Source organism: Furipterus horrens, unplaced genomic scaffold (assembly GCF_987537825.1).
Source record: "Furipterus horrens unplaced genomic scaffold, mFurHor1.1.pri manual_scaffold_11, whole genome shotgun sequence".
Taxonomy (NCBI): Eukaryota; Metazoa; Chordata; class Mammalia; order Chiroptera; family Furipteridae; genus Furipterus; species Furipterus horrens.
Genome location: NW_028327181.1, coordinates 14,195,860 through 14,220,171, shown reverse-complemented (window position 1 = coordinate 14,220,171; position 24,312 = coordinate 14,195,860). Strand labels below are relative to the sequence as shown.

Here is a 24,312-nt window from a genome sequence, read left to right as displayed (position 1 = left end):
TCTATATATAATCATGAGGATAATATTAATCAAATTAAATACACCTCTTTTTTAGTCTCATATGTAGATTGGTAAACTTGAAGAGTCCTAAGGGCAGTTTTTATATCTTGGGTGGGGTTAGGTAGGGCAGTGAAAATTTGTAAGCTGCTCAAAAAATAACAGTGTAGTAGAATTGTTGCAGGTTATTTTCTTCCTCAGACTTAATAAGATTCTGAGCCTGTATCCAGTTTGCTATACAGTTTGACAATAGCCATTTAAAAAAATATTGCAAATTGCCATGGCTGGTGTGGCTCGGTGGATTGAATGCCGGCTTGTAAACCAAAGTGTCACTAGTTTGATTCCCAATCAGGGCACATGCCTGGATTGCAGGCCAGGCACCCATTTGGGGACGCGTGAGATACAACCGCACATTGATATTTCTTTCCCTCTCTTTATCCCTCCCCTCCCCTTTGTCTAAAAATAAATAAATAAAATCTTTAAAATACATATTGCAAATTAGAAACTCTTGCCTGCTAAGCTCTTCTAAGCACTGAATTGTAAGCAGCAATAATAACAAGTCCTTTTTAGAGCGAGCGCCCTTGCCTTCTTCACATTTTGTCTGGGGTTTCCGGAGGAGGCAGTGCAGCTTGATGGAAATGCTCTGGTTTGCAGTTAGCTGGCCTAGATTTCAGTCCTAACCTTGCTATTTAGTAGTAACTGTTTGCCTTTGGACCAGTTACTAACGCTGTCTGTTTCCTCATCTGCAAAGTGAAGGTAAAAATTTCTATCTCATAGGGCCTGGTGGGGATTTGGGATAATATAAATAGAGCACCTAATACGTCATAGTTCATTGATTCTGAGATTCTTTTTTTTTTTTTCCCCATAGTTTAGTGTCTCTGAAATAAGGATGATCTTACAGTCAATAAGTAAGCATACAATCATTGTTTAATTGCAACATTTTTATCTCTTTATTCGTGGTACATGTTGTAAAGTCCTTCTTAAATTCATGCCAACTTTGATTTGATGAAATATGGTATGCCTGGCTCTCAGTGAATAGTAATCATACTTATTATTACCTATTTTTTCTAAGAAAGATTTTAATGGTATCAGAAGTAATCTGAATTTTACTAGTTTTCCTAGAGTCTAATTTGGGTTACCATTGTAATTATTCTTAGGAAAATAGTATTATAACAAAAATAGTAGTGGCTCCTCTTTAATCACCTGTGTCTCATGTGAACAATGCAAAGGGAAAAGGAGACTATTTCATAAGACTTAGCAAGAATGTAACTGATTGGATGAGGAGTAGCAGGTAGAAGAGCAAGGACAGATGTGAGGGACCATGAGTTCAATGCAGGCAGACAGCAAGGCGACAACTGAGAAACATTTTTGTCTGTGTGTCCGATTCTTGCAGGCATAGGGAAGGTTTGTTTAGTGCACCAGAATTTTACTTAAAGAGAGCTGACAGCTGAGAGGTGTTGGTACCACACAGTTTTTCTGGCACTCTTATGTTGGAGGGTTAGAGTTTTCTTTTTTTAACATCCTGTGCACATGGAAAGTCCCGTGACTATCAGTTTGGTTCTTCGAGTGTTTGCTTAGTGCCTACTGTGTGACAAGCATCACACTCCACTCTAAAGTTACAAGACACCTCTTGGCTTCAAAGAGCCCTTCTCTCCTTCATCTACATCCTCTGTCTTTTTTTATTGCTTCAAATAGAAAATATATGAATCATCTCTTTTTGCTTTAGAACATATTGCATTGACACTTTAGTACATTTGCTGGTGTTCACTTTTACCCGAAACAAGCATACCGCAGAAAAGCAAGGTTTAAACTATAACGTAATAAAGGACTTGATCATACTTGTACTTAGAAATGTTAATTATCAGTGTAACCAACATTTAACATCTGGTTGAATATTTTATAGTAAGCTAATATTTAAAAAATAATTTAGAGTCTTACTTAAAAACTGTCTTCAGTGAACATATTGTGTTTCTTTTCCTTTTTTTTAGATCTTGATGTAATGTTTTCTTTCTTTGGGGATTCCCAAAAAGAAATATCTCTGTGCTTGTATACCCAAATAATTTCTGTTCCAAAGGAACAGTGATAAATGCCACACAAGGGAAATGACATTTTTCATGTTTTTAATTAATATAATGAGAAAGGAAGGAAGGCACTAATTTAATGCATTTAAATTTTAAATAAACGTACAAAATAGATTCAATGAATATAAATATATGACTTTGAAATTACTTAATTTACTGAGTTTTATTGGTATTTAGCATCTATAATAACAGCTAGCAGTAATTGAATATTTGTTATGTGCCAGGCACTATTCTAAGCTCTTTAAATGTATGCTTCTAACAATCCCATGAGATAGATATCATTACACCCTCTTCATAGATAAGGAAACAAGGACAGAGAGTAACTTCCTTAAGGGAATTTAGCCAGCAGAGACAGGATTTAATCACTGCCTAATCACTGTATTACCCTTTAATTGATAAGTCCATTATTATTCAGGAGACAGAATCAGTAGCTGTTCGAAAAGTTACTAACATTTGATTAAAGTTATTAAACTTTGCCATTGAATTTGTCATTGAATACTGGCTTGGATTTTAGAAAAGCAGTATGTATTTAAATATATTACAAGCTCATTTGTAATCAGTGTCACATAATTTAAGAGATAATATTTATTATTTAAAATAAAACTCAGAAATCAATTCTAAGTGGATTAGTATATAAATAATTGGCATTAAATAAGATTATTAACTTAAAAACTAGTATAATTATAATTTCAGGAGTCTAAAAAAGCTGGTCTTGGGTCCCTGTTGAATATGAGGCCAAAAGACAGGGAAAAGTCAGTGGTCACCCTGAGCTTTTGCCCAGTTGTTGGAAGGAATAGTGATAGCATTTACTTCTTTTGTTCATCATGGAAGTCACAAGAATAAGTCATTGAGAAAGGCAGTGAGGGCTGGAGCATGAGGTGGCTGTAAGATGTTGTGACGGAATGTGGGCAGAGCAGAGCCAAGAAAACCTGGGCTCTAATCCGCTTTTGCTGGTCACAAGCAGGTTGACCTTCGACCAAGGTACTTGACACCTCTTGGCCTCAGTTTCTACTTCTAAAGACATTGATGAGTTACATGATTAAGTGGTTTACAAACTCTGCTCTAAAGAGTCCCACAGGGTGCCAAAGATTCTCTTAAGGCTACTTGGAGGGAAAAGTGCACCCTAGTCCAAGTCACCTTAAACAACTACACTTTTATCACAAAATCACATGTATTTGCATTTTTGTTTAAACAGAGTTTGAAAATCAGTGGATTAGGTGATCTGTGGGGCCTCTTCCAGCTCTAAAATCCTCTGTCTCTTGTTCTTAAATCCGAGTTTGGAATTATCCACCAGGAATAGAAATCGAATTGGCCAGAATAAGGGAGAGTACAGACTGCGGAGGCTGTGGGCGGTTCATTCCCGAACAGCTAGAAGTCATGAATTCAGGTCTCAGCCTGTGGTAGGACCTATAATGATGTTCCCTCATGGACGGTTGCGGGGTTCTCAATTGTTTCTTAACTTTACAACCTCTTTCTAGGTTTCCTGAGGACTCCTTTCAATCCAATTTAAATATTTCTTTTTTTAATTGTCATCTCCTGGCCCCTGCAAATAAGTTGTCCTTTTCTTGGGCTGTTTTCCTTCTGAGAAATGTCTCCTCTGCCTGTTGTATGTGCGCTTGCACACATATGTGTTTTCCACCCCTCGCTCTCTCCAGCTTCCCCCCTTATATCCTGCACAGCCAGTGTCAGATTTTATGATTAATATAAATACTGTCTTCAAAGGGTGATTGACTACATTCCAGCCCCCTATAGACAGTGTTTTATAGTTCACTAAAATTCAGGTTGGCTGGCAAGTATGTGATGGAACAGCATTATGGCGGAATGTTTCCTAACCCAGGTCAAACGATTGCATAAGAAGCTTGCGTGGATTGTGTCATAAGAACTCAGTTGAGAAGTTGAGACTAGGCTATCTGCCTGTCACTCTCCCAAGTAAAACTGAAGATGTAGGTGAAACTGAGAGTTGGAAATAAGTTTCCAAAAATAATCTTAACTGATTATTTCAAGTGAGTGAGAGAATTTATCCTCCAATTCAACTCTCTGATAGGACTACCAAGACTCAAGGATTTTTACTTGGTCATCATTTTGTGGCCAATGAACTTTGAGGAATGAAGTTCTTTGTAGAAATCTTCCCAGATGGATAGCTTGTGGCTGCAGTGCTGGATGTGAAGGAGAGAAGAGAATCCCTAAGTAGCCAGGAGGAGATGTTAGGGAGTAACACTTCTGTACTCTGACGTTCCGCACCAACCTCACCGTTCGCAGCCCTTCCTGAGGAAGGAGCACGCACTCCCCCATTGGCTGCAGCTTGGCTGTTACAGCACATAGCACAGATGCCTGTTGTATTGCATCAAGTTTACACAGAGCATCAAGTTTTTAAAAAAATGAAATCATTGTAAATTCTGGCAGTTTTTATGGCATAATTAAAATGTCTAACAGGATACCTCTGGGAAACTAAATGCAGTTTTACTATTTATAGAGCCAGCAGAGGTAGTGTTTCTTGCCAACTTTCATATCTTATGACCTATAAATTGCTCTTAATAGCTAATCTGTCATCCCAGCTTCTCATACAAGAAAGCTTGTTTCCTTATTAATCTGTTAATTTGCATCTGCAAAGGACATTTACAGATTCTTGGTTTGAAAACATTGCTGTATTAATGCTGGGCATTATAAATAATTTATTACCTGTGATAGCAACTGTTAGGTCTGGGTAATAGATCTCTCTGACAGTGTGTTATTCTTTCAACCGAATACAATTTTGATAAAAATAATTATTATGAGAGCTCCTCTGAGCTCATAGAATTAGAAAAGGCTGACAGGTTACCATGGAGAAACTGTAACTATCACTAACCACTCTCTAAGCTCATAGTAATAGATTCAAACCAACTATTTCAACTATGGTGTAGTATATGGTAGAAAGAATTCGGGTGTCCACAATTACTCTCTTACCTGTTCAGTAACAACTGAAGAATATTCCTCCAACCCTAGGTTTAGGTAATGGGACAAACTGGGTAGATTGATTATACATAATAAACCCGATACCAATTATTAAGTATTATTTTAATTCAATTAGTCTTATTTTAGTTAAGCATTTTGTTGTTGTTACTACCGATCTCCCTTCTTTTCTTCTACTTCATGGAAATACATGAAAGTATAATCTGATCATGTCAGTCCACTGTTTAAACCTGTGGCTCTTGTTGCCCCTGGGAGGACTGTAAATTCTTCAACAGAGGCAAACTGTGTGTAGTCAGTTGGGCATGAGAGTAGAGTCTGGTCTTGCTATTAGTTGCATACTTTTAGGGATCTCACTTTATCTTTTTGAGTCTTAATTTTATCTCACAAATGGATATAATAATAACATGTACTTAATTAAGAGAGTTATAATGATCAAATGAAAGGGCAGACAGGGAAAATGCTTTGGATTTTATAAATTGGTGGACAAAGAGAACTCATCCAAGCCTCCCTTATCGGTTCCCCCTTGAGCCACTACCTGCACTCCCAGGCCTAAACGCCTTCTTGCTCTCTGATCATCACACACACGGTCAGACTTCATGCGTTTTCTCACTCTGTTTCCATGTCCCAGGATTACCCATTTCCCCAATGAGGAAACCTCCTGTTTGTTTGTTTGTTTATTTATTTAACTGTTTTTTAGGGCAGTTTTAGATTTACAAGAAATTGATCAGAAAGTACAGAGTTCCCACATACTTCTCTCTTCACCACTGTTACCTCTATTAACATAGTATCAGTGTGGCATATTTGTTACAGTAACCAATATTGACATATTATTATTAATCAAAGTTCATAGTTTACATTAGGGTTCACTCTTGGAGTTGTATAGCCTATGGGTTGTGACAATTGTATACAGTCATATATCCACCATATGGTATCATGCAGAATAATTTCACCGTGCTGAAAATCCCCTGTGCTCCACTCATTCATCCCTCGCCCCTGCCCTTCGAACACTCATTTTTTGCTTTCTCTGTAGTTTTGCCTTTTCCAAAATGCCATATAGTTGGGATAATACAGAATGCAGACTTCGGACACTGGCTTCTCTCATTAAGTAATATACATTTTAGGTTTCTTTCGTATCTGTTCATAGATTATTTCTTTTTGGCATTGAACATTCCATTGTAAGGATGTTCCAGCGTTTATTTAATCACTCATCCTTTGAAAGACCTATTGATTGCTTCCAATTTTTAGCACAGGTGTTACAAACATTCATGTGTAGGTTTTTGTGTGAATGTAAGTTTTCATTTCTTTAGGGTAAATTACGTGGGAGCCTGGCTGCTGGATTATATGGCAGGAGTGCGTTTAGTTTTGTAGGAGGCTGCCCTGCCTTCCTCCCAGTGGTTGCCCCGTGTGGCATCCCCACCAGGAATGAACGAGCGTTCCTGTTGCTTCACATTTTCACAGCGTTGGTATTGTCAGTCTTTCTGGATTTTAGCCATTCTAATAGGTGGTAGTATCTCACTGTCGTTTTAATTTGCGATTCCGTGATGACATATGATGTGTAGCATGTTTTTATATGTTTATTTGCTGTCTGTATACTTTCTTCAGTAAGGTGTCTGTTCAGATCTTTTGCCCATTTTAAAATGGGGTGGTTCGTTTTCTTATAGTTGAATTTTAAGATTTTCTGGCATATTTTGGATACCGGTCCTTTGTTAGGTATGTGCTTTGCAAATATGTTCTCTCAGCCTGTAGCTTGTCTTTTCGTTCTCCTAACAGTAGCATTTGCAAAGCAGTTTTTAATTTTAATGAAGTCCAACTTGTTGCTACATCTAAAACCTTACTCTCAAACTCCAGATCCCCTATATTTTCTTTCGTATTATCTTCTAGGAGTTCTATAGTTGTGCATCTTACATGTAGGCCTGTGATTTCATTCAGGTCATTTTGTGTGAAAGGTGCAAGGTTGTGTGTAGATTCACTTTTTTACGGCATGTGGATGTCAGCTGTTCCAGCACCATTTGTTGAAAAGACTGTTCTTTCTCCACTGGGTTCCCTGTGCTCCTTTGTCAAAATTAGTAGACCATGTTTGTGTGAATCTAGAGAATTTTCTTGAATATATGAATGAATAAACAAATCAACCAACCAACCAACAGACCCATAATACTCCAATGTCTGTAAGCTTTAACCACTTGAAGTGAAGTGCTTTTATTAACGTCACCTGTTGAATATACCAATGATTCTAGAATGCTTTGGCTAACCGGTGACTTTTCTTCCACCCGCGTTTGCAGAAGGGGAATATGAGTAATGTGCTTCAGTACATGCAGATGATGACTCTCCCCACCACTAGAGGGACAAACTTGTGTTGTCTTTTTACTTGTGGTGACATAACTTCATGTTCTGTTTCCTGGCCATCTTCTACCACATCTTTGGAATGAATAAAGCTCCGTGACTGTTATCCTGGGGTAGGAAGAAACACTAAAATCTAAAATGTTTGAGCATCTTCTGTGTCAGGTACTAAACCAGGTTCTTTACAAGTACAGTCTTATTTAGTATTCATTAAGGCTCTGCAAGGTATTAATGTTCCTATTTTACAGATGAGGAAACTAAGGCTCAGAGATGTTGCAAAACTTGCGCAGTATCACATGGTTTATAATTTGAACCTGGTCTGTCCCTATTATTCTATATCCTTCTGCCTCTTGGGCTTTAGGTGATTAATCCAGGACCTTGAATTCGTGGGCCCTGAACTGGGAGGGAATATAAGGGGCATGTGGATTTGGGCAGTAGAGAAGAAAAGCCGTGTTTCTGCAGGTTTAGTTCCCTCTCTTTTAAACTACATGCAATTAGTCAGTCAGTAGTTATAGCAAATGCTCTTTATATGTGCATTGAATCCTTCCACAAAATATAACTCTTATGAAATACAGTAAGGGGGAAACATGCTGGATCTAAAGGAAAACATGTTTCAGTCTTTAAAGTAATGTTTAATGATAGTGTCATCAATATGGTTATAGTTTGGGTAGTTTAAGCTCTTCTATTTTATGTCTCAAACTAGAAACCCTTAAAGGAGGTTTGAAAAAATACGAGCAACTTTTTTCTTTAGCTCCATGTCCCATGAAACCGACTTGTTAGATGTAGCTCTTCTGCACATCTTTGGGTCTCAGAGCAAGGGGTGGTGGCTCCTGTGTGCTAAGTCCTCAGCTGGGAATCATCCTTTGGCAAGAATATGAGTAATCTATATCTTGTAAGGAGAAAAATATTGTCTTATTCCAACCAGATAGTGTGTTAGCATAACTGTTTGTGTGCATTTTAGTATTCAAATACAGATGTCCCAAAATGTTTCCACTGTGGGAAGCAGCTGCTGCTATTCCAGCACAAAAATCTCAAAGAGATTAATATACAAAGGCGGTGTGAACTGCAGTGGCAAACGCGGCATCTGCTGGGGGTGGGGCCTGTGATTCCCCATAGAGGAGGGCCTTCAGAGTCTCCGCAACAGCCTGAAACCATGTTTCAGATCTCAGCCTGTTCTACAAGCACAGGAACAAAGACAAGTGATTAATTTGTAATTCACTTAGCTGATAAATATCATCACAGGTTATTTGCCCAGGGGCTGTAAAACACTGGACTTCGTGTCCTGTGGCAACTGGTAGGGATATAGATGTTTGGTCAGAATGACTGATGTTTTCAGTTGCCATTTCCAGCTTCTGGCTGGTAACAGAGCTCAGCCCAGCCCGCTCGCAGTCAAAAAACATCCGTCCACACCTTGGTGATGCGTTCACGGAGAACTTGGCAGTTTTCTGAGGACACTCAACAGGCACTGCTTCATCGGATCCCATCCTAGCCTCGGGGACCGTGTGCTCGCTCATTATCAGCACAGTTTACATCTGAAGGAAGAAGTGAACACGTGAAGTGACTTAACAGGATCATACAACCAGGGTCTCTGTCTCTAAATTGTGTTCCATTCTTTTATTCTTATTGAATTTATTGGGGTGCCATGGGGTAATAAAATTATGTAGGTTTCATGTGTACACGTCTGTAATCCATCATCTGTACATTGATTGTATTGTGTGTTTACCGTCCCGAGTCAAGTCTCCTTCCATGACCATATCACCCCCCTTTTCCCCTCTTCTACCTCTCTCCCCCCTTTTCCCCGGTAATCACCACACTATTGTCTGTGCCTCTGTGTTCCATTCTTATACATCATGCTGCCTCTTGAATTTCAGAGGCTGTGATGTGTGTTCATAACTTATATCATCCTTTCTAGGGATGCTGGTTTCCAGGCCTCTGCCATGAGGCGTCCCAGCCCAGCAGCGCTGCCTGGCAACGGGAGGGTGCCGGGGGAGAGCTAATGCCGCAGTCCTTCCTCTCTCCCCACCTCCCGGAGGGGAAGTGCTCCACTACTCCCTTCCTTGTGTTTGGAGAGCTTCAGCTAATGAGCTCCTATGTCTCCCTGGCATTTAGAGAAATGGAGACTCAGAAGCAGAAGATCCAGGGCTGTCATTTGGAGTTGCCATAAATCAAAGATTCCTAGGAACAGTGCCACCTGGGGCATTGTGCCTGCCCCAGGCCTAATAAATCTATCCCCTGTGGTGTTCAAGGGCTCATTGCCTCCAACCGGTTCTATTATTTGGAATTATTACGTGAATTATTTATGGATCGCACATTTGTCAGAGGCTCATGGCTGAGTTTGAAAACACTCAGGTCCTGGCTTATGGCTTGGGCCTAGAAATGTTGGTCTGAAAAACTGAGGCCCAGAGAAGTTGAGTTTCCCATGATCCCCAGAGCTAATAAAGGGCAGTGCAGTTTTGGACTGAATGTGTCTGATTCTAAGCTATCCTAGCTCCACGCTCACAGAGCCATGGGTTTTACTTTGAGGTCAACAGAGATTTGTTGCGGGGAGGGTCTGTGGACTGTGTCCTGTTCCCTAGCCAGGCTTGGGTGGAGAACAATCCGGAGAGGGAGGTGGGAGGGCCAACTAGAGAAGGAGAGGAAAGAGGCCGAGTCCCTGGGCTGGCCGCAGAGGAGGAAGGGGAGACTGTCAGGCAGGGGAGAGGATCTGGGGGTGGCAGAAGGCCCACGCACAATGTGCGGACAGGGAGTCCTGACCTCTGGTCCCCAAGTGGGAACCTGAGGCCAGCACACGTACAAGTGGCATGCTCTTTGGTGGGCATCATTGCTGCAGAACTCTGCGGGAATCACGCTGCTATGACACCGACATGGTCATGGAACTGTTTCTGCTCTCTACCACTCAGAAGACAAACAGAGAAGTAAATTTATCAGTATTTATTTCCTCTCTGTTTTCCTAAATCTTTTGTTGGAGCATCTGTGAAATGATAAAAAGCAACTCAAAATGATATGAAACCCTTTGCAAACACATAATTTGCAAGCATCATAAAGATGGTCCGTGCCTCAGTTATTTTGATCCAGAATGATTTCACAGGCAAAGAAATAGGGTAGCAAATCACTCATCCATGAAATATTGATAGCAGTGTTCTGAAGGGTACAGACACAGAAACATCTCATAAAGAACTACCTTTACTCCAGGTGGGACAGCATCCCTTGTTTATTCCCTAGCCTGGAGGCCCTTGTGAAGATTACCTGCCTAATTGTGACAGGGAATCCTTCTTTCTGCCAGGATCACGTGTGCATGTTAGGAAGAGGGAGAATATGAAGAAAGGGGATTACACGGCTGTAGCTGTGGGCACATTTTGAAGGAAGCCTCTAACTTATAGAATGAAAAGAAGGGCAGAAAAAGCCTTGTGTAGCCCCCCCCCCCCCCACCCCCTGCTTCATGTCTGTTCAGAGGAGTTAGAAACTGAAGGCGAGCATATCTGAGACTGTATGCACTTGGTAAGATTCTAGAACCTGTACAACATCTCCTTTATTATTTTTGTTGTTTCTCTTTGGGTCTCTATGCTGATATAGAGTTATTTTCATTAAAACGTTTAACACAGAAAGGGCTCATGTGCTTTTCTTTAGATGAGAAATGCACGATTGGCAAGCAGTGTGAGGGGCCTGGAAAGGTAGCATTTTTCTGCACAGAGGCTTGGGTCAGAAGAGCCTCTAGGCAAGAAAAGCTAAGCTGGAGGAGCCAATGTGGGTCTGAAAAGGGATGGTGAGGCCCAGTGGGGACCACCCCATTCAGTGGTATAGCTGGTAATCCACCCGTTGCTTTCCCGTGGGGCTCATCTAAGCCTAAGCCCTCCACAGTAACCAGCACTGATGAAGTAGCATTAGGGGAACAAAGATAAGAGAACAAGACCCTTCGGTGGGTCCCGAGTCACGAAATTATAAATCATCATTGTAAATCTGTCCCTTACCATTAATGTGTCCATTTGCTTTTGGGGAAGACAAGACTAGATAAATGCTCAGGAGTACCCAGAGCCAAGCATGGATTTTGCCCATGAATTTCCTGTGCTATACTGTAATTGATTTTGGTTTTCTTCAACAATTTTTTGAACTACAGAGGTTAATAACTATTAACATAGCTATAATATCATAATATTAGAAATGTCAACAAGTCTTTAAGATGAAGGTTATGTGGAATACAACCTGTTTCTGTGAGATTAGGTATTGAAAGTTACTGATTAAATTATCATTGTCTTTTTATTAGGGACTTGCTGTTTGGATGGGCTCTTTTTCAGTTCTGCATAGGTCTGTGAACAACTGATAGAAATTAGTAGTTGGATTGGCTGGCTACAGGCAATCTCGGTGACACTTTGCTGAAACAAACCAAAGCCAGTCTCTGCTGTGCTTTCATTTTCCTTCCTTATCCTTTTTCCGCAGGCAGCTTCTTCAGCCCTGAGCAGTCTAGGCCACGTGTACACAGCCATTGGAGACTACCCCAATGCACTGGCCAGTCACAAACAGTGCGTCCTTCTCGCCAAGCAATCCAAAGACGAGCTTTCTGAAGCCCGAGAACTTGGCAACATGGGAGCTGTGTATATTGCTATGGGTGACTTTGAAAATGCTGTGCAGTGTCACGAGCAGCATCTGAAGATAGCCAAGGATCTGGGCAACAAGCGAGAGGAGGCCCGGGCCTACAGCAACCTGGGCAGTGCCTACCACTACAGGAGGAACTTTGACAAGGCCATGTCTTACCACAACTACGTGCTGGAGCTGGCGCAGGAGCTGACGGAGAAGGCCATTGAGATGCGGGCCTACGCTGGCCTGGGCCACGCTGCCAGGTGCATGCAGGATTTGGAGAGGGCTAAGCAGTACCACGAGCAGCAGCTGGGCATTGCCGAGGATCTCAAGGACCGGGCTGCAGAAGGGCGAGCGTCCTCCAACCTGGGTAAGGACAGAATGACTTGCAAGATCCAGGGTCACTTCCTTAGGCTGGAAATAGCTGAAGTAGCCCACTATCTTTTCCAGAAATCTGTATGTTTATATTCAAAAGAATCTCCTCTTTGTGTGTGTCATAGATATCCTTCAGATATATTTCCTCAGAGCCTGCCTGCTCTAAATCCCATGATCCTTCCTGTCATCACAGTGCTCCAGGATTAGAACTCTGAAATACTGGAAAAACAAAACACCCCGACCTTTTAATCTGTCTAGAGAGAAGAGCAACCAGATTTATCTAATTAGAGAGAAGGGGAATGAAATGAGGATATGAAGCTATGTTTGGTTTAAATGAAAGAAAAGCTGTTAGGAAGTCGTCAATGAAAGAGAATTTAAGACAATTTTTGTTCAAAGGGGCTGCTTTACTTGGTGACTTTAAACCCACAGGAAATGTGTTTTTCCTCAATCGTATGTGTGTTCACAAATGATATCGATAGTTTAGTATAAATACAAAATTATTTTTTGAAAGATCTATTGAAATAAGATAGATTTGCTGTCACTGTTTTAATAGTACTTGGTTACAGTTAGGACATATAAATTTGGTTGAATTTATATGGTAAGAGACAATAAGTTTTGGTAACTGGCTACTTTTTCAGAGATAGTATTATCTTGTCTCTGTACCCAGATGTGGGTTCATAATGAGTGGAAGGAACAGATATGTTTGGAAGGAGAAGCTGAACTCATCCCCGTACCTGGAGCCCCATGGGTTGTTCTGTGTCCACAGGGACTTAGGGTGGGAAGAAGACAAGGAAAAAAGTGACCTTACTGGTATTACTGTATGCCTGTCAGGTATTAGTAGCAGCAGAATGTAAACATTAGCTCAGGCGCCTCATCTTTATATAATTTTAGCGCTACTCCTCCCTCTCCTCACCTCTGCTTATTGTAACCATGTGTTTCGTCAATATGGTTGTTAGAAAAAGTCTGGAAGGTCCCCAGAGATGATCTGACGATGGTATTGAGATCAGACAGAGAGTCTAGAGAGTCTGTAAGAAACACAGAAATAAGGTCTTGGCATTATATATTCATTCAGTGGATCAAGTGTTTATTGACTCTCATTTATTGAATTATGTGCTGAGTCCTGAGATAGCTGCCTGAAGAGATAGAGAAGTTAAAACCTTGCCCTAAAAGACCTGATAATATAGTTGGGATAGTAAGTTTAATACCTAGGACAACAGTGACCTTCTTGCAAGACAGCATTAGTGGTGCTGTATCGCCATGAAATTCCTAGAAGGGAGACCCGGAGGGCTGAGAATAGCCTGAAAAGCTTCTGGAAGGAGATTAGACCCAGGCAGACCTGCAAGAATAGGCAAGCTTTGGCCAGGAATGGGATGGCATTGATGGCAAGTGGTATATGGAAAAAGATGAGAGATGCAACAGGTTGGCATATCTGAGGGATGGTGGCCTAATTAGATGTCAGGAATGTACTAGAGGGTGGAGGAAGGTTGGTATGGAAACTAGGCAAGGGTTTGCTAATGAACTGGAGCTCCTGAAGGTTTTGAATGTAGGCCTGAGAAGATAGACTAGTTACTCCAGAAAGACAAGTCGTTAGTGGCACATGGATAATTGGAGGCCTTAGAACCTGGAGTTTAGATGGCTGTGCATATCGGACTATTCAGATTTTACTTATCTTGTATCAGTCTGGGTTAGTTGTATTTTCCAAAGACTTTGTTCATTGCATCTAATTTATTTAATTTATTGGCATGAAGTTGTTTATAATATTTCCTTATTTTCCTTTTAATGCTTATAAGATATATAATGATACGCCGTTTTTCATTTCTGTTGTTGATAGTTTGTGTTTTTGCACCTGTACCATTTCCTGGACCATTGTAGCTAGACATTTATCAATTTTCTTGATCTTTTTAAAAAACTGGCTTTTTGTCAATTTTTAAATTGCTTCTCTGTTCTCTATGTCATTTATTCCTAGTCTCAGTTTTATCCTTTTCTTCTTGCTACTTACTTCTTACTCTTTACTCTTTCTAGTTTCTCAGGGTTGAACTTTACATCATTGATTCTAGATCTTTCTTCGTTCTAATACAAGTGTTTAAAAATATAGAACTTTCTCTAAACACTGCTATAGGTACATCCAATAATTTTTGATGCATTATGTTTTTACCGTCTGTGAGTTCAAAATATTTTCTAAAATAATTTGTGATTTACCTTTCACCCCTGTGTTATTTAGAAGTGTTATTTACTTTTAAAATATTGGGGGTTTATTGGTATTATATTTTAATTTAATTTGTGTCAGAGAAAGTATTTATAGGATTTATATTATATATTTTTTAAGCTCTAGAATCTTTTTAAAGATTTTATTTATTTATTTTAGAGAGAGGAGAAAGGAGGGAGAGAGGAAGAGAAACATCAGTGTGCAAGAGATACAGGATCAGTTGCCTCTCACACGCCCCCAGCTAGGGACTTGGCCCACAACCCAGGCATGTGCCCTGAGTGGGAACCGAACCAGCGATACTTCAGTTTGCAGGCTGGAGCTCAATACACTGAGCCACATCCACCAAGGCAACTCTAGAATTATTTCAGTTTTACTGCTGAGACTTATGTGTTTACTCTTTATATATAATTTTTCTTTACGTAGCTGAGCCTAGTTATTACAAAAGCTTTTAAAACTTTGCTGATTCCATGTTGGTCTTCTTAGAGTGAGACCATATTGATTGCCTATAGTTGATGTTGTTCTGTAACAGCTTGATTGGGATACAATGCACATACCACACAGTTACTCATTTAAAGTAGATAATTCAGTAATTTTTTGTATAGTCACAGAGTTGAGCATTTGTTGCCTTTTGTACTGAGTGTTAGTGACATTTTATTGTTTCTTTGTCCAGTAATGTGGGGTTATGTCCAACATTGTGAATGATACTTTATAAAGATTCTGGATTCTGATGTATTTCTCTTAGCAGTATTGATTTTGTTACTGTTAATTGTTGTTGTTTTACCAGTTAACTTGCTTGAATTCAGGCTCCAAGTTCAGACTTCCCTGTGGTGGGTGGCAGTTGAAATCTCTATCCGGGTATTTTAGCTTTAGCTGCATTGCTGAGATTCTGCCTTGCACATGCCTGTTTTAGAGGTTAGAGATTCAGGAAGAATTTATACTCAGAATCCAAGGCTCACTACTGGGGAACTCACTCAGATTTTCCCTCTGGTTCTTCAAGCCAGTAAGACTGTGTGTTTCTACCTGAGTGGCAGCCTCGCCACATGATATTGATTGGGGCTTCCCTTTTGGGAAAGAAAAGATGCTCTTGGCATTTTAAAAATAAAAGCTTCCCCAGCGGCCTTCCCTTCCTCAGTCGGTCAGCGCCAGCCCCCCTGCTTTGGTCGTGCTGCATTGCCCGCGGGCAGCTTCCTCCGCTCCCCGCACCCGCCCGCGCAGTCGTTATTCCGAGGACGAAGTGTGCCGCTCCCCTGTTACTGGAACCAGAACTCCTCCTGTTCATTTTATCCCCCAGCAGTTGGACTTGCTTCCTCGGTCCCCTGAAGGAGACCAACAGCAATCTTCTCGTGCTGACTTTCGTGATCTTCTGACCCTTCTGAGCTTTCCTGGTCAGTGCGCAGTGTTGGCGTGCCTTACTCACTCTTCGTTGAAATTCCCTCCTTTTCTAGTTTCTGTGAAGCATGCTGTCCTAGTTGTCTTCTGGGCTGCTCTTTTTGCACCCTTTTCATTGGTGTCTTTTGAAAATGGATAATTTTTAAGTTACAAAAGTGGTACTTACTTTTGTAAAAAAATACTGTCTTATGTAAGTATATAAAGTAGAAAAAGGAGACCCACTCCCTTACGTTTTTACATTCCCCTCTCCCACTCCTCAGAGTTAACTACTGTCACAGTTTGGTTAGAACCTTTCCAGTCCTTTTTACTGCATACATAAACATATAGGTGCAATCACGTGTGTAAATATACACGTGTGTACAGATTGTTCCTTGGGTTTTGTTCCTTGATTCTTTTCTGTTCTTTGTTTGTGTGTCTCCCTTTATCATTGTTACCACCACACCGTCAATTACTGCTTCAGTGTGTATCCTCTCTAAATCTCAGGTTCGCATTTCCAACTGCCTCGTGGAGACTCCATCTGATTTTCATGCTGATGTGTCAAAACTACTGAGTCCAAATGTGAAATTTTTTTTCCCCCTAAATTAACTGCTTTCCCTGGATTTCCTAATCCTGTTGGTGACAGTCCCACCCCTCTGGCCATCTGTATTAATTTTCTACTGCTGCTATAACAAATTGCCACAGACTAGTGGCTTAAACCAACACAGATTTATTCTCTTACAGTTCTGGAGGGAGAGAGCCTGAAATCAGTTTCACCAGGAAAAAGTCGAGGGGTCAACCAGGCTGTTTCTTCTGCAGGCTCTAGGGCAGAAGCGGCTTCTAAGGGCTGTATTTCTTGGCTTGTGGCCTCTTCCTCCCTCTTCAGAGTGAGTCACTGCAGTCTCTGCTCATCGTCACATCGCCTTCTCTTCTGCACTGACTTCTCTCGCATCCTTTTATAAAGACTGTTGTGATTGTATCAGGCCCACTGGAGTAATCCAGGGTGACTCCTCATCTCAGAATCCTTTAACTTAATCACACCTGCAAAATCCTTTTTGCCATGTAAAGTATCATTCACAGGTTCCAGGGATTAGGATGTGGGTTTATGGGGGGTGTGGAGTAGGGGAATGGCATTATTCAGCCTATCGTACCATCTTAACTTAGAAATCGAAAGTCACAATAGATTTTTTCCCTCTTTTGTTTTTTCAGTTGACTCTCAAACAGTTTTCAAATAAACATTCTCATAAAGGTTCTTTTTCTTCCTTGCCTCTTAATCGCCCAGTCTGTTGTATTAACCTGCGGGTTGGGTTTTCTTCACAAGCGTCCCGCCTCCCCGTGTCCTCTCCAGCCCACACGTCAGTACGGCGTGTCTTCCTGAAGCAGCGATTGCTGCATGTGGCATACCGCATGATATCACAGTCCTCGCCTTTAAACCTGTCATCACAAAAAGAAATGAAATTAAAAAATGAACCTGTCATTATTTCCGCTCTTTAACCCCACTACCCCTCTGTATGTACTCTCTCCCCAAAACTGCACTTTTCCATCTCCCCTGATCTCAACACCGACTATGTTTCCTTGCTTTACTGTGTTTCCTGAGGCTACATCTTCCACTTAGAACTTCTGTGTCTCTGTTTACCCCCCCTTTTTAGGATTATCCCTCGTACTATTCAGTACTGTACTTGAAGCATTTCTTGGTAACAAGATAAGTTTCTTACCCTGCCTGAGCCCTTGGAACACTTAATAAATTTCTTTTATTCTATTCATATTCAGTCATAAAGTGTGGTTATTTCTATATTTATATAGTTACCACTTCTGGATTAAAATCATTAGAAGTATGAACAACACTCTGTAGCCTCTGCATTACTGAGTATAACCCCTTACACGGAGTGGGTTACTCAATAAATAAATAAATGGTTAGACTGAATGAGTCAAGGCTTATAGGAAGATATTGTGCCCAAGTGATTGGAAGAGTAGTGGTGGCTTTGGGAAGAGAAAGCAAAGCTGGGAGGAGGAACTAGTTTTGGGAAGCACGTGGTAAGTTTGATTATGTACATGCTCATTATTTATTTCTCTCACCTAATGTAATATGAAGAAATAGAACTGAAAACAAGTATTAAGATGGCATCATACTAATACCATTTATGAGATAGGGAAGGAAAGCCTACCCATGAGACTTAGGGTCACAGAGAGTGGAGCTCAGAGGGAGGACAGCTTCTGGGTATGGAGGGCACGTCACCTATACCAGAGAAGCCAAGGGGATTGAGATTTGAGTCACTAAGAAGGTTTTCTGACAGTAGGAGCTCCCTGTGTATGTCTGAAGGGGAAGTCGGGGACAGAAGGAGAAGGTAGAGGTGACAAGAAACCTTTGTCCTTTGGTGGTCGGCATGTACTAATATTTACATATTCACCTTTTATCTGCTTTTAAATAAAACATGTAGAAATGATTTAGACTCTTTAGATTCTTATGAACAACAAAGAATAGCCTTACATGTTTTCTAAGCATGTCTTACTTGAGAAAATGTAACTTTTGGCTTGGAAAATGTCCATCTTTTTCTTTTATGCTCAAATCAACTGTAGTTGCGTGGCAGTATTTGTGTAGACTGTGTTTTGTTTTTTTGGTGGCCTTTTTCTGTGGTTCTAATTTAGGTGATTGGGAGTTAAACCTCAGTTAGACTGCAGAATAAGTCACTAGATTAAAGCCTCAGAGTCCTCTCACCCTGATCATCACAAATCTTGTCCTTCTTTGGGGAGCCAGACAGAATTGCCTCTCATCTTACTTTGAGATAAACTGCAATTAGGAAAGTGAGAAGGGAGACAATTAGAAGGATGGCTAGTTTCTTCCTTCCCCTCCCTTCCCCTCCCTTCCCCTCCTGTCCCCTCCCCTCCCCTCTCCTTTTTTCCTCTTTTTTCTGTTTCTTTCACTGTTTTTCTCTTTCTCCTTCTCTTCTCCCCCCTCCCCTTCTCTAGGTGAAGGAGCCACTTCCCATGTACAGCAGTGTCAGGGCTGATTCTGTTTCTAGCATTGGGTCAAATATGAGAAATGGAACGTGCTTCCCACCAAGGCCTGGGGTCAAGTATCTAATGATTCATCTATGGAAAATAATTGAAAATTTTAAAAATGGCTGTCCTTTTTAGTAAAAAAGACATTTTATATCCAGGAAGTAACTTATTTGGGAGAGAAAGGGTAACGAGAGTAGCATTCATTAATTCATTTGGTCACTTATTCATTCTTTTGATCAACGAATATGTATTGAACATTAGATATGTGATAGACACTACTATCATTTAATAAATAAAACTGACATAGTTCTTGCCCTCATGCAGCTTATCGGGTTTTCATTTAACAAGCATATGAGACCTATTCTGTGCTACATGTTTATATTTATTTTTGTTTTCAATCCTCTCCATAAGCCTATGAGATCAAGAATATTAATTAATTTTACATATGAGAAAATCAGATAGGTTAAAAAACTTGATCTAGTTAGCCTTAGGAGACCCATAGCATAAAAGGTTCATTAATATCTCACAAAATGGTGCTTGGCCTCTTTTCTTCCATGTTTTCAAACAATCCTGGGAGTGTGGTGGGTACTCACAATTCCTCGTGTTTACAGGACACCAGATATGGTGACTCGCAGCTGTTCTAATTCTAGGATTTAACAAATATCACCTAAATACCTTTTATAAGAATCATATTTAAAAATTAAATTCTGCCAATCTAAATGAGAAATTTTTGAATTCCCAAGCAAAGGTGGAATAATATTATATAGTCTCTACATGATATACACACATATTTTACCTTAATTATATATTATTCCTAAATAGATTTTATAAATTAAATTATTACTGTGAACACATTTAAAACTCAGTGTCCTAAAAAAAAAAATCTTTATTTTTTAAAAAAATTTTTAAAATGTTTATTGATTGGGGGGGGGGTGATATCTGTTTACTGTCCACTTATCTCTGCATTCATTAGTTGTTTCTTGGATGTGCGCTGTCCCAGGATCAAACCTGCAACCTTGTGTATCAGGGTGATGGTCTAACCAACTGAGCTACCCAGCCAGGGACCTAAAAGATCTTTTAATAAGTTTATTTTGTAAGAGAAAAAATAATTCTAAAATATATCAATCACTCTCTATCTATTTTCCACATTTCAGTTTTTACATGTTGGGTTCTCTTTGGGTGGAGAGAGGCTTAACTTTACAGATTACATGTTTATAATAATCATGGGTAGTTATTGGTTTACTCTAATTGGCTGTGTTTCTTTGAAAATTCACAGTATGATTAATGGGGTGATGTTTAAAGTAACCACTCAAGATGTCAAAGGGGTCTATGAGACCTCACATAGAAATTCTTGGTATAGCAATATAATTCCATTATATTTGTATCTTATAGTACTTGTCTGATTTTCTAAGAGCCCTATAAGGTAAACTATCATTATTCTTTTTCACTGATGAGGATTCAGAGATTAACGAACATTTGTGACTCACCCGGGATTATAGAGTAAGAGGCAGAGTGGAGGCTACATGCATGTGTGTGTTCCATGTCCCCAGTTCTTCCACGATGGACTATTCACACCAGAGGAGTGGATTCCAGGGGGAGCCATTCTAGGATTACCTGGCCTGGGACCAAAAACCAATGATGCTTCTGGTTCTACACCCCAACCCCTCACTTTGCTTCGCAGTCCCCAAACCATACCCAGGCAGATGATAAAGAGGAAGCCCCACCAGAAGGGGTTATAGGCCATCTTGAAGCAGTGTCCCTGCTCATGCCTAGGTGTAAGACAGCAGGTGTTCCCAGAGAGGTGTAGGCACCACCAGGATGGAACAACCTTTCTTCTTCCCTAGAGAATCTGTTGATTACTTGCACTGAGCCAGACACTTTCCACACATATTTTCATTGTTTTCTCATTACAAAGCTATGTGATAGGCATAGAAGTTGTCCCACATTCTTACAGTGTATAAGTGGCAGAGACAAGATCCAAACCTAGGTCTGTACGCTCTCTTCTCCTGCAGCCCACAGGACCTCTCTGAACAGTTAGTTCTTGTGCTTGAGAAGCAGAAACGAGACTATCCAGATTGTCAAAGTTTAATAATGTTCATAATGTAGAAAGCCCAACTGCACATTCCAGTTTTTCATTCAAAACCGTTCCTATTAAGGGTCACGAAAAAGGAAAATACACATACAGAACCAAAAAAAACAAAAAACAAAAACAAACAAACAAACAAAAAAAGTGTCCCAGTGCCCGAAACAGATTTTCCTAGACATCTAAAAGAGAGTAACCATAATGTGCTTTCCCTGTTTGAAAGAAATGAGAAATGGAGAGCATCAACCAAAGCAGGAGATTTTTCTAACCAAGCACCAGAGGCCTCGCAGAAAATGATTCAGATTCTCATTAAGGTTATGACATGCACATCTTGTGCTGTGGCCCACACTTATCAGTGACTAATAAATATTAACAATATTTATTCTCTCTTTTAGGTCAAGATTTGTTACCCTGTTTGTCTAGACATGACTCTTTAAAAGGAGCTGTGATTTGCTTACAGACACAGCGCGTCTGTAAACATGTGAGCAGGAACAGACGGGGCAGTAAATCTTGGTCAGAGCCACACTTTGGACGGTTGCAGGAGAGGCTGCGAAACCGTTGTTGGAATAATGAAGTGGCTGCTTGCTGCCAGGTCCCAGAGTTCTGTCTCCAGCAGGCAGAGTCTAGCAGTAAATTAGCTTATGTTTCAGCTTGGCAGTTGGCACTTGGTTCATTTGTAGATGCTAATTGTAATCTGATGTTATCAGCAGCAGGTAATTGAAATGGGCTTGATGAATTACTTAATTTCCTTTAATAGCTGAGTCTTCAAGAACTGAATAAAAAAAGATAAGGTGATCAGGAGGAAAATACAACAGTTCTATCTTTCTAATTAGTGCTTGGAGGTTTTTTCTTCTTTACACAAATGATTATGAACATTTGAGGCTGAATAGGTTTATGAGTCAAAAGCCCCCATGGGGGCATTTCCCATTAGGCAGCTCAGTCCTGAGCATTGATAACACTTCTGTTAGGACTTTAGAAAGGAACACTTGAGTGATAACTTTGAAGAGCATTGATTTCTGAGCACAAGTTGGTTTTCCCAGACTTAGGCGGGCCCTGTCTCCCAGGGCTACTGCCACGCTGGCGTTCACCGTACCTTTAGCCTTATTTTCTCTGGTCGTTTTCTGTGAGCAGTGCTGCCTGGCACCACGCAGGGAGCAGGGGAGCCTCTCAGCGATGTTAACCACCGGCTCCTGCTACCCACACCTGGCACTGGCTCCTCCCACACCTGCCTGTACCTAGGTCTTTCCATCTGTAGCAGCTCCTGTCTAGCCCTTTGCTTTGCCAGCGATGGTGGTGCAGATGTGACCCTGGGTCCTGCCATCTGTGCTGGACACTGCATGCTGGACCTGCGCCACGTGACTGTGATAAGCTTTGAGGTCTTTCTTCTGGACTCATCTGGCTTTGCTTTTAAACTCGTGTTTGTTCCTAAGGAATCCATCTGTTGTGGGGTGACTTTGGAGGAATTTATTTTTGACTGGTTTCTTGAGAAAATCAAAATAATGGAAAATGTAGAGTAGTCGAATTGGGTCTCTTAGATAGACATTCGGAGCAGACATAGCCATGTGATTATTCAGGTTGCCTCCATGGTTCTCCTTTACAGTAAATTCTGTTGAAGGCAGCTTATTGTTGGAGGTGAAGATTCCAGGTCTCTAAGCCACCAACATGTTGACAGTAGATGCCTTTGATGGTAAATGCATTACAGGGAGTCTGGTAATATTCTACTTCTTGACCTGAGTGAGGTAGTTACATGGCTGTGCTCATTTTGTGAAAAATAATATGCTTAAGATTTTGAGTGTTTCTGACTCTGTGTTATACTTTAATTAAAGGTTTACTTTTGAAAGGACACTTCACTCTAGGGCAGAGGAAACGGGATGGCACACCTTTCTTGATCCCATCCATGCCCGTGCGCTGCCATAAGCCAGCTCCCCAAATGCAGAACTCGCTCGGACTGAGACGTCCACGTGGTCCTGCTCCCTGTACACCTCCATCAGTCCCAACAGGCCTCTCTCCAAGTCTGAGACTCCACGCTGTGTGTTCTCTGTTTCTGAGAATGGCAGCACAACCTCAGCGCCCACCCTAGAAATCTCAGTTCTCCTGGGATCCCTGCCTCCTACCTGCAGTCCCAGAGCTAGTTGATCACAAGTCCTGAGAAGTCTGCCTCTCCCAGCGAGTTGTAATAGATCTGCAGGGCTGGGTTTTCAGCTTCCCATCATCTCTCGCCTTGGCCGTTGCAACAGCTCCCTCTACACTGGTCTCCCAGCTTCTCCCTCAGTTCATTTTCCACACGGCTTCCACGGTAAACTTCTTGAAACCCCAAGTGCTCAATCTTATCATATCATTTCTATGCTGAAAACCCTGCGTTGGTTCCCCATTACCTTCAGGATGAAGTCCAAAATCCTTGCCCTTGTGTGAAATAATAGAAAGAAAAAAAAAATATGTCTTCGCCCCCGCCCCCTTTCCTGACACAGAGCATCTAAAAGCCTTGTGAATTCCCAGATGATAAGGGCACAGGAGCACCTTTTGTTCTAAAGCAGCGGTTCTCAACCTTCCTAACGCCGCGACCCTTTAATACAGGTCCTCATGTTATGGTGACCCCAGCCATAAAATCATCTTCATTGCTACTTCATAACTGTAATTTTGCTACTGTTATGAGTCGTAACGTAAATATCTGATAGGCAGGATGTATTTTCATTGTTACCAATTGAACATAATTAAAGTGTAGTGATTAATCACAAAAACAATATGTAATTATATATGTGTTTTCCGATGGTCTTAGGCGACCCCTGTGAAAGGGTCATTTGATCCCCAAAGGGGTCGCGACTCCCAGGTTGAGAACCACTGCTCTAAAGGCTCTTGGGTGAGGGTTGGTCACCAGAAAGACCAAGCCATGATGAAAAGCTTAGAATTTTCACTTCGTATCCCCACCTCCAGAGAGGGGGGGAGGTTAGAAATGGAGCTAATAATTGATCAAGGCTGCATGCAGAAGCCTCTGTAGAACCCCAATAGTAGAGGTTTTGGAGAGCTTCTAGACCAGCAAGTGCACGCAGACTGGGGGATGGAGGCAGAAGCTTTGCATGCAGGACCCTTCCAGACCTCACTGTCTGTATTTTTGCATCTGGCTGTGTGTCTGGATCCCTTATCATATCCTTTAATTAACTGGTACATGTGTGTCCCTGAGTTCTATGAGCTGCTCTAGCTAATAATTGAACCTGAAGAGGAGGTTGTGGGAATCTCCAACCTGTGGCCAGTTGGCAGATGTACAGGTGATAACCTGACCTGGCAACTAGCCTCTGAAATGGGGGTGCAGTCGAGGGGGCGCAGACTTATGGGCCTGTGTCCTTACCTAT

The 24,312-nt window shown here is 41.0% G+C and overlaps 1 protein-coding gene across 1 annotated transcript in view; it reads left to right on the top strand.

Annotated features, from left to right (window-relative positions):
* Positions 1-24,312, top strand: part of TTC28 (tetratricopeptide repeat domain 28) — a 260,354-nt gene that overhangs the window by 97,504 nt on the left and 138,538 nt on the right. The window contains exon 3 of the mRNA XM_090292459.1: positions 11,799-12,306. Coding sequence (XP_090148585.1) covers positions 11,799-12,306 — 508 coding nt within the window. The remainder of the gene's footprint in view (positions 1-11,798; positions 12,307-24,312) is intronic.